General features: G+C 36.5%; 1 protein-coding gene across 1 annotated transcript in view; it reads right to left on the bottom strand.

Moving 5' to 3' along the window:
- Window positions 1-887: 887 nt before the first annotated feature.
- Window positions 888-17751, bottom strand: part of sorl1 (sortilin-related receptor, L(DLR class) A repeats containing) — an 88014-nt gene continuing 71150 nt past the window's right edge. Inside the window, exons 32-48 of the mRNA XM_073817825.1 lie at window positions 17245-17400; window positions 16966-17094; window positions 16713-16839; window positions 14886-15055; window positions 14677-14789; window positions 14496-14600; window positions 14348-14414; window positions 12262-12344; window positions 12081-12168; window positions 11817-12001; window positions 10725-10844; window positions 10483-10647; window positions 10207-10381; window positions 5827-5933; window positions 5457-5655; window positions 5150-5362; window positions 888-2903 (exon numbers count right to left, since the gene is read on the bottom strand). Coding sequence (XP_073673926.1) covers window positions 2836-2903; window positions 5150-5362; window positions 5457-5655; window positions 5827-5933; window positions 10207-10381; window positions 10483-10647; window positions 10725-10844; window positions 11817-12001; window positions 12081-12168; window positions 12262-12344; window positions 14348-14414; window positions 14496-14600; window positions 14677-14789; window positions 14886-15055; window positions 16713-16839; window positions 16966-17094; window positions 17245-17400 — 2270 coding nt within the window. The 3' untranslated portion in view covers window positions 888-2835. The remainder of the gene's footprint in view (window positions 2904-5149; window positions 5363-5456; window positions 5656-5826; window positions 5934-10206; window positions 10382-10482; window positions 10648-10724; window positions 10845-11816; window positions 12002-12080; window positions 12169-12261; window positions 12345-14347; window positions 14415-14495; window positions 14601-14676; window positions 14790-14885; window positions 15056-16712; window positions 16840-16965; window positions 17095-17244; window positions 17401-17751) is intronic.

The raw sequence follows: 17751 nt of genomic DNA, 5'->3' as shown, positions 1-17751 counted from the left end.
CATCTTGGAAACATTGCCATGGTTCTTCTGGATTTAGTCTGTCTCAGTTTGTTCCGTTTCTTCATGTCGTTCCAGACAGACTGGATGATGGTGAGATCAGATCTGTGTGGAGCACTGGCTGTTGTCAGACTCCTTGTGTAATCAAATATATCACTGGATTGTTACAATTAATTACAGAACGAATGTTTGGAAATGTAAACTGATATTTTAGCTGGTGAAAATACTAGTGTTCTAATAATTGTCTTCATACATTTGCATAAATTTGCCCAGAATATTATATTCATGAAAAAATTCTTATCATCTAATAGTATTCCGAATATAATATTTTTTCTAATAAAATTGGGATGTGAAATTTGTTTTCTTCTGAAGCATCAGTGAGCATTTGAACCTTCTGTAATAATTGCATATGAGTCCCTCAGTTGTCCTCAGTGTGAAAAGATGGATCTCAATATCATCATTCAGTCATTGTTGCAAAAAAGGGTTCAAATACACAAAAATGCAGAAAAAACAAATAATTTGTGGGACCTGATGGATTTTTTCTGCGAACAGCGGGAAGTTTAACTGTTCAGGACAAACAAGGGACTCATGAACAACTATCCCTTAAAAAAAATACACACAGCTGTGGATTATTCAGGTAACAACACAGTTTTAAGAATCAAGTGTATGTAAATTTTTGAACAAGGTTTCTTATAAATTCAACTATTATTATTTTTTTGTGGACTATTTGTAAATTCTTTAATGTGAAATATCGTATTCAGGTCAGTACTCAATAAAAAATAACATGCATTTTCTATGATTCCTCTTCATTTGGTTAAATAATTTTGACTGTTAATTCTGTTAATTCACTTATGAATGCTGTGTGAGTTATCAAAGCAAGAGGAGTCATATTCAAGTTTCCACATTTATTTCAGCATAAGTGGTTCATAAAACATCTCAGACTGTACCACTTACAAGATTCTTATCTTTAAAACCCTCAGTAGGCAGGCAAGATCAAAGATTTAAACATGGCGGTGTACAACGTCACTGCTATGTAAAAATGTTTACATCTTATTGACCAAAAAGAAATGGGTTTCAAACTGGCCATGACAAATATCACCACAAATGGTTGCGAGTAAAGAATACAAACAAGACTAAATAAAAACGGTGGCTCAGGATTCACACAAGTGCTGCACTGGAACTTTTTAAACATTATACAGTGGTAATTCACAATATGTCGATACACACAATTCCTATCGCACTATTCCAGTCTTTTTACAATTGTTTACTCTAATTTTTTTTCTCAAATCAATTTTCTGTGAGTGTGTGCATGTGTGATCACATTGACATACTGCTACATACTTTACTCAGTGTGTTGTAATAAGGCAATGTGGTACTGAAAGAAAAAAAAAACAATTTCACTAAAATAGCCACATCTATCAACTTAACAGTTTTGTTTAATTCCAATTAACAATGGGAGAGGAGAATATCATTAATAATGACCACAAGCATTTGAATGTAAACTGGCCATGAACCTCATTTAAAATCCTTGAACATTAAAGAAGAAGGGGGTAGACCATATCCATTTTCTGGTCTCCTCAATACAAGATACGAAAAAAAAAGAAAAGAAGAAGAAAAAATACATTCATAAACAAATATGTTAAGCAACACCCGCAATCCAGTTAAAATGAAACACGGATTTAACACATGTACCTCTTCACAACGGTTCGGGAAGGCAAGACGTCTGCTCTACCCTCTGCTTTTCTTAAGCTTGGCACAAGAGACTAGGATGAAGCCTTCTGGTCTGTTCAGACGAGAGCTGCACAGGCTTCACTGCAATATGGAACTACTGTACAGCACAATAGTCTCCGAATTAAACACACTGCGCTGCCTGTGGCAGTGTGACTGATATCGCTGGTACATCTACATTAACCCAGTTCCCTGAGAACACTAAAGGACTAAAACCATGGCAGCACACAGGATATGCAATATCATAATATTATTCGCTAGATAAAATGCGTAGGATAAATCAAAGAAAACATATGGACTAAGCATGTGACTTAATGTGGACAACACTCAAATGCCTGTTACCGTCTTAATTTTGGTCATTCTTTTCTGAAAACAGCTAATAGAACAACCAAAACAGGTTATAGTTTTCACATTTTCATAAAGCAGAGGGAACCTATTGCTGATCAAGGAAATTAACAAATGGATACAAAGTGTAAACAAGGTACCATGGACAAATGCAGGCCTACTGACATAAAGTGACACAAATCGAGCATATGCAACAAAAATCTGATCCTGTGCAATTTACTGTCAACAGCCTACGTACCGCCTTCCCTTTTCATCAGCATTCGTTGGTCCATTTTTTTTCGTCTGTACACATATGAGGTTTGCTCTTTAGATTTTTTTTGTTGTGTATTTTGTGTTTTTGCACTGATGTACCCATATCTAGGTGCTTGTTTTGGCTTTAAGCAAATGTAATGCTCGTGTGAGAGTTTGTTGTACGATAAGGGTCTTTTCCCTGTTCAGTGAGTCTGCTGATCAGCTGACAAACTCCTTCACAGTTTGCTTCAGTAAATGCCTACAAAGTCCAATACCCACATATATTATATATAAAAAATAAGTTATTGCGCATCCGAAAAAAGTGCATCTTATATTCAAAAATATCTCTTTCGCTCCATGCTTTCTTTTCTTCCTCAGGGTCCAGAAACCCAAATCCAGCGTTTTTTTTTTCTAAGTGATGGGGGGTATAGAGGAAGGGGGCTTGATAGCTTGGAGGTGTGCCGGATGGGCACATAAGAAAACATGATGAGGAAGTGGAGTGGGAAGTGAAGGAGGAGAGAAAGAGTTGTCCAGCTATGCAATCACCATGGGAACGTCATCTGAAAAGCCGCTGATCATTGGAGCGTCTTCATCATCGTCACCTGAAAAAGAGAGGAAACAAAAAACAATTTTAGCAGCCTATTTCAGTGTGCAAAACTGAACTGATTTAAACAAAGAGCTGAAGTGAACCAAATTGAAGGTTATCTGAAGTAAACTGAAGTCAAAAGAATTGATCTGAACCGATTTAAAAATGTGAAGTTAAATTAACTGAAGTAAAATTAAACTGAACACAACACAGCTTAAGTAAACTGAAGTGAACTAAATTCAGCTTGAAGTGAATAAATATAAACCACAGTTAACTGAACTACATTTGAAGCATACTGACCTAAATTAAATTTAAGTGAACTGAAGTCAGCTGAGCTAAACATATGTGAAATTAAGTGGACTAAACTAAGGATGAACTTAACTGAAGTCTAAACTGAATTCAAACTAACTTGAGGGGCCTCAAATGAGCTAAACAGAAGTGAAACTATGTAAATTTATCTGAAGTCATCTAAACTAAACTGAATTGAAGTGAACTAAATTAAAATGAAGTCAACTGATCAAAACAAGTTACCTAAACAAAGTCAACTAAATTAAACGGAAGTGAACTTAACTGTCAACTTAGTCAACTGAGCTAATTTAATGAACTGAACTAAAATTATTTGTTTTAAAAGCAACTGTGATAATCTGAATTAGATTGAAGTGAACGAAACTAAACTTAAGTGAACATGAAATTAAATGAACTAAACACAACACAACTGAAGTAAACTGAACTGAAGTCAACATGAAGTGAACAAATCTAAACTGAAGTTAACAGAACTAAATTTAAGCATACTGAACTAAATTGAATTGAAGTGAACTAAAGTGAACTTTACACGTCACCTGTCCTAAACTGAACTGAAGTAATCTAAACTGAATTTAAGTGAACTTAATTACAAAGAAGTCAACTGAGCTAAACAAGTGACCTGAACTAAAGTGAACTAAACTAAATTGAAGTGAACTAAACTAAAATTAAGTCTGAGCTAAACAAATGACCTGAAAATGTAGTCAACTAAACTGAATTTAAATGAAATAAACTGAAATAAATTGAAGTGAACTGAAGTCAACTGAGCTAAACAAGTGACGTGAACTCAAATAAAGTCAACTAAACTAAACTGAAGTGAACTTAACTGTCAACTTAGTCAACTGAGCTAAATAAATGAACTGTTCGCACTTGTAGTTTGGTTCTCTTCATTCTTTTGGTACGGACAAAAACAGATATAGAAACAGTTAGTCCTGGTTCACTTAGCGATCACACTATCATTTTTAGGACCGAACTTTGTCTCAGCCTGCTTGTTTGGTGTGCACCAAAGTTATGATGGTAGCGTGTACACTTCTTCAAATGAACTGCATTTACAAGCAACTGCATTCAGGGTCTGTTTTAACTGAACCAAAAATGCCAAGTGTGAACACACACAACTGTAATACAGACAACTGAGATAAGCAAGTTTAGTAAACTAAACTGAAGTCAACTTAACTGAAGTGAAATGAGCTAGACTGAAGTGAACTTCAAAATAAACTGTCAGATGGTCTAAACGTAAGTTAACTGAACTAAAATTAAACTAAATGAAACTGAACTTGACTGAAGTTAATTGAGCTAAAGCAAACTGAACCAAAGACTATAGAATACCAAAGACATGTCACTCGTGTAGTTTTGAATGGGGAACAATGAAACGGTCATCATGGCCGCGAAGCTCCGCCTTCTTAGTGAAAGAGCCAATCGTTGATCAGTAAAGTCAGCGCGTCACAGCATCTGCCGTTAGAAGTCCCGGTTGCTATAGAAACAGCCGGCGCTCTAAGACGTGCGTTCAGTATTGCGCATGCGCACTGGCTCATCTAGCCGGAAAAATAAGCGTTTTTTTAATGCTATTCAAGCACAAGGAACCATATTTATGAGGCAGTTCTTGTTGGATTTCTTTGGAGATTTAAAATATGAAATTTAATCGTAAGCTTGGTGAACAGTTTAGGAGAATTTGATGTTTCCCCATTCAACCAGATAGGAGCTGCACTTGAATGCCCGAGAGGCGTTTCAAAGATGGCCGCCGAGTGACATGACTTGCCTTAAAGGGACTTTGACTGAACTACAACACAGTGAAGTAAACTGAACTAAAACACAGAAGTCATCTGAGCTACACACAAGTGAACTGAACTAAAATGAAGTGAACTGAGATGAACTGAAGCCAACTGAGCTAAACTAAAGTGACACTTCTCTGAAGTGTACTGAAGTAAAAAACAGATTTCATGAAAGAGGGGAAGTTGGTCTTACCCAGCTCATCTCCTGAGGAGAAAATGGCAGAGCCCAGACGAGAGTTGTAGTGGCTGTTAGCGAAAGCGGTGAAGCTGTGCTGTAGCCGACGGTGTCTGAGGTAAAGCACCACCAGGCCTCCACACACACCCACCAACAGCAGGAACAACACTGGAACCACTATCGCCGCCATGTCCTCCGATTTACCGGACTGAGACGAGGCATCATTTGGCCCTGAAAGGCGACAAAAGTGTTTAGATCAACATCTGACTCCACAAATGCCCACAGAGATAAAGAAGCCAAATGTTTATTGTATAAAAGCTCATGCCTGCTGCTTTTCCCAGTTCGTCATATAACAGCACCGCCGCCTCTCCACACAGCTGGTTGTTGAGCAGACAGCGTGCACGTACTGAGAACGTGTAGTTATGGCCCACCAACAGGTTGCTGATCCTGAAGAACGTCTCCGTTGTGTTACCCAGACACTTTGTGGAGTTGGTGACACTGTCATGCATATACACCTCATAGCCCTGAAGAGACAGATGATCATTAGTGAAACCATTTCACAAGTGAAACCAAAGGAGATGGAAAAAAAAGCCAAAATCCAAAATAAGACCAGAAATGTTCATTAATTGAGTAAACAGGGTCAATGTGGATTTCATGTAGACTTAAAGGTGCGTAGAAGGGTTCTGGTTTCTAACCCTGCTCTCATTGAAGGTACGGTCTTTCACAGCCAGGCTCTTCCAGAAGAGAAACACATGATCCTGTTCTTCTAAGATCTTGAGGGCCTCAGGTGCAGGCAGAGGAACTGTGTGGAAAAAATACACATAGTACATAAATTTACAATCAAATGTTTGGGTTCAATTAGAGCTGGGCGGTATGACCAAAAATTTATATCACGGTATTTTTCAAAATTATACGGTATCACGGTATATGACGGTATTTTTTTTTTTTTTTCATGCATGACTAGGTGTTAACCACATTTCCTAATAAATTAGAGAATAATTACTGCAGTATATTGGCTTACATTGACAGGACTAGTATTAACCCAGGTTTGATTGGTCTCACAAAATGCTGCTGTTCACAAAGAAGTGACAGTGGCACTCATAATTGTAATGAGGTGAAGAAATCAGAATTCATGATTTGCAGTCAAAATACACAACACTTTATTGTGCATTCTTCACAAGTTCACATTTACAAGTCTACGCGTTTCTCTTCCAGCAGGAGGCGCTGTCAGAATGGTAGTATACAAAGTAGCGCAACAAATGATTTTGAAACGTGCAGCGCTCATATTTATTCAATGGATAGCCTTTTGAAGTTTCATCGCAATTCTTGTCTTTCAGTCCCCACATTTAAGACCACCTGAAATCATAATTATGACTTTCATAACCCCCTAATAACACTGCAGTCATCAATGAAAATTAAGAGCTTTATTTAAGACTTTCAAAAACAAACCTTACACAAAATACGTTTCTTTTTTATTTTTTTCCCCACCATGTTCGGGGCACAAGAAAAATATTAAGGGACTAAATTAATATCAGCACATGAAGTATAATCGTCTCTCATTGTCTGAACGAATGCACATCAGATGCTGAAAGTCAGTTTTGACTTTCACTTTAACATATTGATCAGTTTCCACGTTGCTTGTGTGATATCCAGAGCCGGATTAACGCAAAGGCAAACTAGGCACGTGCCTAGGGCCCGATTGGCGGGAGGGGGCCCAGACAGAGGGACACTTTTTTTTTCTCTCTTTTTTTTTAAATGTACAAATGTCCTATCTACAATCTATTTCAATATTTATTAATTAACTAAAAATAGTGACGATGTTTATCTTAACCATAGACTGTTACATTGTCATATTAACGCCAGCCCATGACTGTATAGAGCGGCGCCAGCCAGTCAGAGCCATACAGAGCGATTTGTGATAAGCTTTTCACCCAGAGTTATGCCGCGTTCAAGGCAACCCGTAACCCGTGTTTTTCCAACCTTCTACCCGTGAAAGTGCACTGGAACGGCAGTCAAACCCGTGACTTCCCACTCGTGAACTCTTACTAGATCGATGGACTCCCAGTTACGAGTTCTGTAACATACAATATCAGCGCTAATGCGTGCGGTGTTTATGCAAGTGGTACACGGTGGAAAAATAGAGCATAGGACAATATAACGTTGCAATCAAATTAATAATAATATATAAATAATAATAATTCATAAATGTGCCCAGGCAGTTTGGCGTGACTTGCCTGGAACGCTACAAAGTCGTGAGTCGTGATTTTAAGTCGTGTTTTACGAGCTCAAAAACCTGCCTGGAACGCGTAGCATTAGATGCATGCTGCACATTTAATGTTATTATTAAATAAGGCCTATTATTACATTGCATTTAGTTTGAGAGCAAAAGAATGACAACATAACCTGTACATTAGTTGATTTGTATTGCTTTTTACCTTCCCTCCAAAACTCGTGTTTTTTTTTGTTTTTTTTTTAATTCAGGCATATTTTGAAAAAATTAAATAAAGCAAAGCCGTTTGAACAGCGCTCTTCACTTATTATTTTATTTTGGTACCATGACCCGCACTTACAAAACAGTCTTCTTTTTAGCGTTTATTTTACAATAATAACCAATAGGATAGAACACAGGTGTGGTGTTTTAGCAGCTAATCTATTGGTGATTAATATAAATAAAATAAAGCTAAAACTCTGTTTTGTCAGTGTTCCATGGTCTCATAGCCTACTATAAGAAATAAAGTTTAATAAATGCAATACAATGCATCACAAATCCGTGAGTACAGTTTACAAACCCGTGGGAACGAATTGCTAAAGCGTGCGCACAGATTATAAATTTGTCGGTAAGGATTCAAAATCTGAGGGTACGGTTTACAAAATCTGAGCTCACGGATTGGATATTCGTGGGTACGGTTTGATAATCCATGGGCACGATTTATATTTATTTATTTAACCGAGGGAACAGTTTAAGAACTCATGAGTACAGTTTAAACTGAGGGAACGAACTGCAAAACCGTCCCCACGGATTAATTATTTTTCTTCTAGAGGGGCTCCGTGTGAGCCCAATATCGTTTTGCTTAATAAACTTATTTGCTCTGTTTACATAGTTTACTGACACCTATTGGTTATTTACTGGTACTACTGCCTTAACAATGACACTCCCAATGGATAAGATGAGGATAATTTAATAGCATTTAATAGAGCCGTGTAATGTATAAATAATGAATATCAAAAAATAGTCTGATAGACTGTTTTATATACAACACATGACTTATTTTGGCATACAACAACCATTTTTTAACCAAAGACTAGGCTATGTAAAATGTGAATTAACTTTTATTAGTAACTTTGGTAAGTTTCAGATTTCAATTCATAAATAACATCGACGGAGGGGGGCCCAAAAAATGCAACCTGCCTAGTGTAGTACATTTATTTAATCCGGCTCTGGTGATATCCATTGGCTTTAAAACATAAATATTAATAAAAATACAGTATATAGAAAAGACATATCTTTAAAATATTGCGACGTAACACCAACGTAAAGCCATTGTTTTTCTCTCACTGAAAGCTACATCTGTCTGCGCACAATGCGCCGATCTCTGCTCTCATCACTGCAGACACACCCCCTCTTGAAATTTCGGCATTACAAGTTTTGCAAATCGCTAACCCTGGGTCTTTCTCAGATATACTGAAATACGTCCACACCTCAGATGTGTTGCTTCAGACAAGCACGTGCAAGCTGCGGTTTCTGTTTGCGTCAACATACGTGTTCCCAGCGCTTTGTACGCACACACTCACCGGTTTTGGGGTATATGAAAAATGAATATCATTAAAAAAAAAAAAACACCGGTATTCGGTATGAAAAGGTATACCGCCCAGCCCTAGGTTCAATGTCATTTTTTATTTATTTTTATACTTTTTATTCAGCAAGGATGCATTAAATTGACCAAAAGTGATTCAATAATGTCATAAAAGACTACGATCTCTGTTCTTTTTAACTTTCTATTCATCAAAGAATCCCGATAATAGAAAGAAATGTTTCTTGAACACCAAATCAGCATACTACAATGATTTCTAACCATGGGTTTTACCTTGTATGGCTTAATATAACATAAATGATGTCTTTTACTGAAATATGTAGTAGAAAACCCATGAAAGATTATGTTATTTTAAAAAAAATCCACATCATTTTATACATATTTTGGACTATGGGGGGTGCTATTATTTCGATGACATCAAATGGTTGCACTCAGTGAGCTACTGGCACTGCCTTTTGCTATTTTTACCGTAAAACAACTCAGAAATACACAACTCTAAAAAAAATAAAATAAATACTAACACAATGCCACATTGTGCAGCTTTTGGTTGTAATTTTTAATCAAAGGGCAACAAGAGAAGTGATGCAAGTCTTCACTGCTTTCCTAGCACTGCTTTGCTTTCCTGTGGACGAATAAAACTTCCTAAAGACATGCGTCTTTGTTATCTCCACTTTAGCCCTGATGCATTTGAGGCTTTTAGTAGACCACATCTACTAAAAGAGCTTATAAATGGCAGAAACAAGAAAAGCTAGATGCCATCCTGGCAGGTTTTAAAAATGCCGACGCTTGTCATGACACTTCAATCAATAAAGGAGTTTCTCAGTGTGAATTTCATTCAATATCTGGGGGCGTTTAGACTCCTTGTGGGGAAAAAAACAATGGTACAACATTGGTTTAAGCCTATGCTTATATCCATTGCCACCCGTGAGCTATTTCAGTAGCTGCGGTCATCATATCAGTTTTTTATTTTACGAGTTGTGTTGAGGTAAAAATAGCAACAGGTATCGTCAGTAGCTCACCGAGTGCAACCATTTGATGTCATCGAAATGACGGCGCACCCCATAGTCCAAAATATGCATAAAACGATCTTTAATGGGTTTTCTACTACATATTTCAGTAAGAGACAATTATGTTATATTAAGCAATGCAAGTCTTAATACCGATGGTTCCTTTTAAAGACTGTGTAAAGCTGCTGAAAATTTAGCTTTTCCATCACTGGAATAACTTGTATTTAAAAAAGGGCAAGAAAAGAGATGGTTATACCTGTGTTGAGTGTAAAGCTGGCCTCTTTGCTCATGTTCAGTAGCCTGATGGTGATGCTGTAGCGTCCTCCAGGCTCCAGGCCCTTCAGCGTGTACTCCACTGTGTTGTTTTGAGTGCTCACCTTATAGTCCCGCTCTGATTTACGAACTGTATCTCTGACGTGCACTGCGTAAGTCTGATATACAAACACAGGGATGCTTGAAACACCTATCTGACACAACCATAATATTTTATAACAAAACAACGACACTCAAGGACTTGACTATGTGGTCGTACCAAAGAACTGCTGGGAGAATCGTATGGTGGCTGCCACTTCAGAGTGGCCTGTGTCCTATCCACTCGCACCTTGTGCAAGTTTCGAGGTGGAAGTCGCTCGTTGGGGATCATCTTCACTACGGCGTAGTCCGACGGAGGCCCGAGGTATGGAACGATCACTCTCACCTGAACGAGAAACACACAATCACTTCATCATGTTGCCAAAGTGAATCTCTAAAGTGAGAAGGAGGGTGTATACTAACCAGGAAGAGGTACTGCTTGTCACTGTCAACGATCACAGTCAGACTGGAGGAGGTGGTATTCACCCTGTGAGGTCTTCGGAAAAGATCCAGGAAGGATGTGGCATAAAACACTCCATACATCTAAGAAAACATTTCAACACATTTCAGCTTAGAAGTCAGGACATACAGTTGAGATAAAAGTTTAGATACACCTTGTAGAATCTTCAAAATGCTAATTATTTTACCAAAATAAGAGGGATCATACAAATGCATGTTATTTTCTTATTTAGTGCTGACCTGAATAAGATATTTCACTTAAAATATGTTGACATATAGCCCACAAGAGAAAATAATAATTGAATGTATAAAAATGACCCCGTTCAAAAGTTTGCTTGAATCTTAACACTGTGTTGTTACCTGAACTGTGTTTTTTTTTTTTTTTTTTTTTGGCTAGTGATAGTTGTTTATGAGTCCCTTGTTTGTCCTGAACAGTTAAACTGCCCACTGTTCTTCAGAAAAATTCTTTAGGTCCCACAAATTCTGTGTATTTGAACCCTTTCCAAAAATGACTGCATGATTTTGAGATTCATCTTTTCACACTGAGGACAACTGAGGTACTCATATGCAACTATTACAGAAGGTTTAAACGCTCACTGATGCTCCAGAAAGAGAAACAATGCATTAAGAGCCAGGGGTGTAAACTTTTGAACACAATGAAGGTGCGTAGATTTTCCTTATTTTACCTAAATACCATATTTTTTTGTTTATCAATGCCATTCAGAAGCTATAGAAGATTCTTACATGTTTCCCAGAAGACAAAAATTTACTAAATAATTTACCCTGATCTTCAAATTCAAAAAGTTTTCACCACCTGTTCTTAATGCAGAATCTGTACAAAAAAATTAAAATAACATGCATTTTGTAAGATCACCCTTATTTAGTTAAAATAATTAACATTTTGCAAATTCATTTGAAATTTTAGCAAAATTTTGTGGGTCTACTGTCTATTCATTAATAGTTTAATTATATACGAAGCACAACTTGCACAGACGTCACCTTCAAATCAAGCGGCTTTCAGCTGGACAATGCTGCTAATTGGGCCTTTAGTCTCACCTCAGCTTGAGGGCCGGTCCAGTTGCACTCTACTGCGGTCTGGTTGAGTGGCCGGGCCTTCAGTGATGGCATGGCAGGTCTGGTGCCTTTGGTTTGCTTGCGGAACAGAGCAGTGGGACTGTCTCCATCATTTGTGTGAGCCCACACCGCCACCTCATACACCATACCTGCTGTCAAGTTAGAGGCTGTACAGAAAACAGCACAAGCTTTTTATATAGCTCCAGAAATCCTGATGAAATGTTTGATGACTGGGAAGTGTTTTACCTTTCAATGTCTTTGAAACAGTGTAATTCCAACTCTCCTTCACATGTTCATCAAAGACCCACGAAATGACCACAACATAGTGCTCCACCTAACAGAGAGAGATCAACATTAGATTAGAACATTAGAACACTAGGAAGTCATAAACATAACCCACACAGAGAGAAAATGCAAACGGACTGACCTTTACTTTATAGTCATTGGTGATGGAAAAAATCATAGAGTCTTCTGTGATGCTTGTGATCTCAACAGCAGGAGGAGAGAGAGCTGAAAGACATCATTAGAGAGTCATGAAACACTAGAGCAGTTTTTGTCCAAACACTAAAACTGACGATAATATCGCAATTGTTAATTTCTTATAGTTAATCAATATCACACGAAGAGTGCCAGCATGACTACACATGTGATATTGATTTTATACAACAATTCAATAAACAAGAAGTTAATATTAATAGACAGCATATTTCCTGTTTTTGCTCAATTTTGCCAACAAAAATAATTCCAAACACAGACACAGTACTGTTTTGCTTCTCTGAGCAACATGACAGTGTTTCGGTTCATGAATGAATTAACCATTTAAATCAAGGGTCACCAAGCTTGATCCTGGAGGGCCGGTGTCCTGCAGAGTTTAGCTCCAACTTGCCTCAACACAGCTGCCTGGAAGTTTCAAGTATACCTATTAAGACCTTGATTAGCTGGTTCAGGTGTGTTTGATTAGGGTTGGAGCTAAACTCTGTAGGGACACCGGCCCTCCAGGACCGAGTGTGGTGACCCCTGCTTTAAATGATTCTGTTTAATCACAATGACTCACTTATTAACAGTGACTTGCTGCTACCTACTGGCAGTTTTAATTTCACATTCAAAGTATCTTTTTACTTTTAAAATTATTTCAAATATAGCTGCATTAACATGTGTAAATACATCTAAATGCCTCTTCATATGCAACTTCTGCAAAGATGAATTTTGTTGATACTGATTTAATTTGTTTCTTAACAGCCTAAATGTATTACTATTATAATTGACTGATTAAATGACTTTGACTCAAAAGATGATGCACACTTTTAGAAAAAAAGGCTTTATATATGTAAAAATGCCCATAAAAGGTAAATATCAATTTAAACTTATTGGAAAATAATATTTTCTATTACTGCTGGGAACTGACCAGCTGTATCTCGGTGAAATATCGAGATACAGATGAAGTCAAAAGTTTACATCCCCCTTTCAGAATCTGCCAAATGTAATTATTTAACCAAAATAAGAGGGATTTATAAAACTTACCCTATTCAAAAGTTTACATACTTGATTCTTAATTCTGTGTTGTTGTTTTTATGTTTAGTGATAGTTGTTCATGAGTCCCTTGTTTGTCCTGAACAGTTAAACTGCCTGCTGTTCTTCAGACAAATTATTTGTTTTTCCATCATTTTTGTGTATTTGAACAATGACTGTATGATTTTGAGATCCATCTTTTCACACTAAGGACAACTGAGGGACTCACATGTAACTATTACAGATGATTTAAATCCAGAAGGAAACACAATGCCTTTGCATTTTTTTTAAATGGAAGATCAGGGTAAATGTAACTTATTTTGTCTTCTGGGAAACATTTAGCCACTGAAAGGGAAGTGCTAAATGAAAAAATATGGTATTTAGGCAAAACAAATGTACACATCTCCATTATGTTCAAAAGTTTTCACCCCAAGCTCTTAATGCTTCATGTTTCCTTCTGAAGCATCAGTGAGCATTTAAACTTTCTGTAATAGTTGCATATGAGTCCCTCAGTTGTCCTCAGTGTGAAAAGATGGCTCAAATACACAAAAATGCTAGAAAACCAAAGAATCTGCTGGACCTGAATCTTGATCCCTCTTATTTTGGTAAAATAATTAACATTTTGCAGATTCTGCGAGGTGTATGTAAACTTTTGACTTCAACTGTATATACACATTTCATACAATTGAATAATGTTAAAATCCTTTATTTTTAATTCAGTGTTAGTATCCGTTATTTTAAATGTCTCAATTATGAGACTGCAAGGTCTTATACTATGAAAAGGCCCTGTCTCATAGTTATTCGTGATACAACATTATGTTTCCAGTGATACTGAATTACAGATACAAACTGATCTGTATACATTTATGGTGAAATGGGAGTTTAAGCGACACTGAATCAGTTTCAACCATCCTATGATATAAAAAACTTCAGCATAAATGTCCAGCAGAGGGAGTCAGTGCTCCTCTCTGAACACGTCAAAACACTTTAAAAAGTTTTGATACCTTTTTGAGGAGTAATGGATTTAATTTCAGTCCAGTTTCCCACACCTCTGCTTGTGACGGCAGCCACCTGACAATAACACATGAAGAAAAGTTAGATAAACCTATGCTCACCAGAAGTAAAGAACTTACAGGTTTTAGAGTGTCTCACCCTGAATCTATACAGCGAGCTGGGCTGCAGATTCTTCACTTCTACATTAGTAATGGTGCTACGCTGGGAAAACCACTCCGCACTGTCCTTTTCACTATACTCCACCTGAACCACATGTGAGATGGTTAGATATAAGTATGTGTTGATAAATACTATGAAGTACTGAAGGCTTCTCACTCACAATGTACTCCCTGATGAGTCCATGTGTTTTATCAGGAGGGCTCCAGGAACACAGTACCGTCCCGTCCTCAGCATTGTCAGAGCTCAGCTGCAGATTCTGCGGAGGGTCTGGCACTGCCACACAAACACAGTCGTCAGCACATCTCTTTCATGTAAATCGGAGTTGTTCCATTAATCATTTTAGTGAGTGTGCTGCTAAGGCAGACTTACATCCTTCTGGTGTGCGTAGTGTGAGAACTTCATTGGTCCTATGCTGTTTGCTGAGACACTGAGTCTGAACCTTCACCTGGTATGTGGTATCCGGCATCAACACGGTCAGAACGGCACTGCCCTTATTGCTGTTTGTTTCTATGGGCGTCCACTGCTGGACACCCACCTGCCTGGAAAATCAATACAGCTTTAAGTTAGAGACTTGACATTTACTGTTGCATGTAGATCATTTTTTAAGTATCACTGATTAAGTATGGCTGATAATTTCATATTAATTATCACTAATTATTTATTTAATGTTTATTTATTATGTTTTTATTTTATTTATTAATAAAATATGTTATATTTTTCATTTATAAAATAAAATTCAAACAGCAAAAACAATAAATAATACATAAAAAATAATAATAATAACCAAAAAAAAATAATGTTAAGTGGTTTTGTTCCACCATGTGAAACAGCTTAAAATAAACATAATAAAAAAATAAAACAAATAATATTAATAAACAAAACAAAACAAAAAATACTAAAACATTAAGTTGTCTATGAATTTTTGGTACAAAGCTGAAGCGGTCCACCACCTGAAAAATCTTAAAACACAAAATAAAGTAATTAAAACAAAAATAATAGTAAAGGTCAAGTTGTCTGTGATTTTTGGTACGAAGTTGAAGCTTTAAAAAACTTAAGACACAAAACAAATAAATAAATAATATAAATAAAAATAATACAAATGAATAAATGGTTAAAATGGTCATGTGGTCTTTGATTTTTTTTTATTTAAAGCTTAAGACACAAAATAAATAAATAAATAAACAAACAAATCAATTAAAAAACACACACACACACACACACACACACACACACACACACACACACACAAAACATCAAACAAAAGTTAAGTGGTCTGTGATATTTTTCCCCCAGTTCAAGTGGTCCACTACCTGAAGAATCTTAAAACAAAAAATAAATGAAATAAAACAAATCATCAAACCAAAATAAAACAGAACAAAACAAAAGTTAAGCAGTCTGTGATTTTTTTACTGTTCAATTGACAAATTAAACAAAACAAACCAAACCTAAATAAAACAGAAGTTAGGTGGTCAGTGATTTTATTTTACAGTTCAAGTGGTTCACCACCTGAAAAATCTCAAAAAGCAAACAAATAAACCAACCAAACCAAACTAAACCAAAACATTAAACCAAAATAAACCCAAAAATCTTAAAACCAAAATAAAACAGAACAAAACAAAAGTTAAGAGGTATGTTTTTTAGTGGTCCACCAACTGAAAAATCTTAAAACACAAAATAAACATTTTTAAACAAAACAAAACAAAACAAAACAAACCAAACCAAAATAAAACAAAAGTTAAGTGGTCAGTGATTTTTTTACAGTGGTTCGCCACCTGAAAAATCTTAAAACACAAACAAACCAACCAACCAAACCAAACTAAACCAAAATAAACCAAAAAATCTTAAAACATAAAATAAACATATTAAACAAAACATCAAACCAAAATAAAACTAAAGTTAAGTGGTTAGTGATTTTTTACAGTTCAAGTGGTCCACCAAAAGAAATATAATAAAATAAATAAAACAAAACAAAACATTAAACCAAAATAAAACAAACAAAAGTTAATAGGTCTTGAAAAATCTTAATACACAAAATAAATTAACCAAAGCAAACTAAAACAAAAACAAACATAAAAAACAACACAAACATCAAAACAATACAAAATTAAGTGGTCTGTGATTTTTTTTAATGGTCCAGCACCTGAAAAAGCTTAGAAAACACAGGAGTAGATGAACGCAAAAAGCCTAAATGAATACCTGAAGTAGATGACAAAAGAGCAGGTGGATGCAGGCATGTTTTTGGGCCTTGACCAGGTAAGCGTCACAGCACCAGAAAAGTTGGCGCTCCACTGTAGATTTTGAATCTTGTAGACCAGCAAATCCACTGAGACAAGGAAAAACAGAGTGAATCAGCAAGAAGAGTCAGATTGTCAGCTTTACTGTGCTATAATACTGTTCTCGCTGCAGTCAGATTTCAATAATACACCACAAATGTCTCTCAGTGTCTCACTAGTGCAGTTGTCCTCGTCACTCCGGTCAGAACAGTCAATGAAGCCATCACACCTCTCGCTGTTCAGCACACAAGCCTCGCCGTCCGCACAGAGAGTGCCATTCACACACAGCAGAGGACCATGAGTGGCTGGAATAAAATGGGCAGCTTGTTAACACCACCGCATATCCTGTTTATGCAAGTATATACAGTGTAATGTTTGTTTTGACAGTTTCGATGAAAATCTAATAAAGAGTGGCTAACTTTTAAACTGTGTATGATTGTCTTATAGGAACTTACGACAGTTGTCCTCATCCGACCCGTCCTGGCAGTGAGGATGTCCATCACAACGCTTCCAATCAGGGATACAGGCTGGAGGCTTCACGCACAGGAACTCATCTTTAGTACAGCGGCCCGATGGAGGAAGAGTTGCCACTGGAGTCACTGAGCCTTTGACTAAGAGAAAGACAGAAACAACATAAACCAAAATTACTATATATAAAGACTTAAGGGTTTAAACTTTTTTTTAGATCGAAATGTTCCCCTAAAATTTTTCACCCTGTTTATTAAAGGCACAGTTCTCCCAAAAATTTAAATTCTGTCATTAATTACACAGAAGAGAAAAAATTATAAATAAAGCTGTTATTTTTGTTTTTGTTTTTTCGCGCATAAGAAGTACTCTCGCAGATTCATAACATTATGGTTGAAACACTGATGTCACATGGATTATTTTAACAATGTCCATTCTACTTTTCTGGACCTTGAACAGAGTAGTTGCATTGCTGTCTATGCAGCATCAGAAAGCTC

This window comes from Garra rufa, chromosome 14 (assembly GCF_049309525.1).
Source record: "Garra rufa chromosome 14, GarRuf1.0, whole genome shotgun sequence".
NCBI lineage: Eukaryota > Metazoa > Chordata > Actinopteri > Cypriniformes > Cyprinidae > Garra > Garra rufa.
The sequence above is the reverse complement of the archived record's forward strand: the minus strand, read 5'-3'. Positions and strand labels throughout refer to the sequence as shown.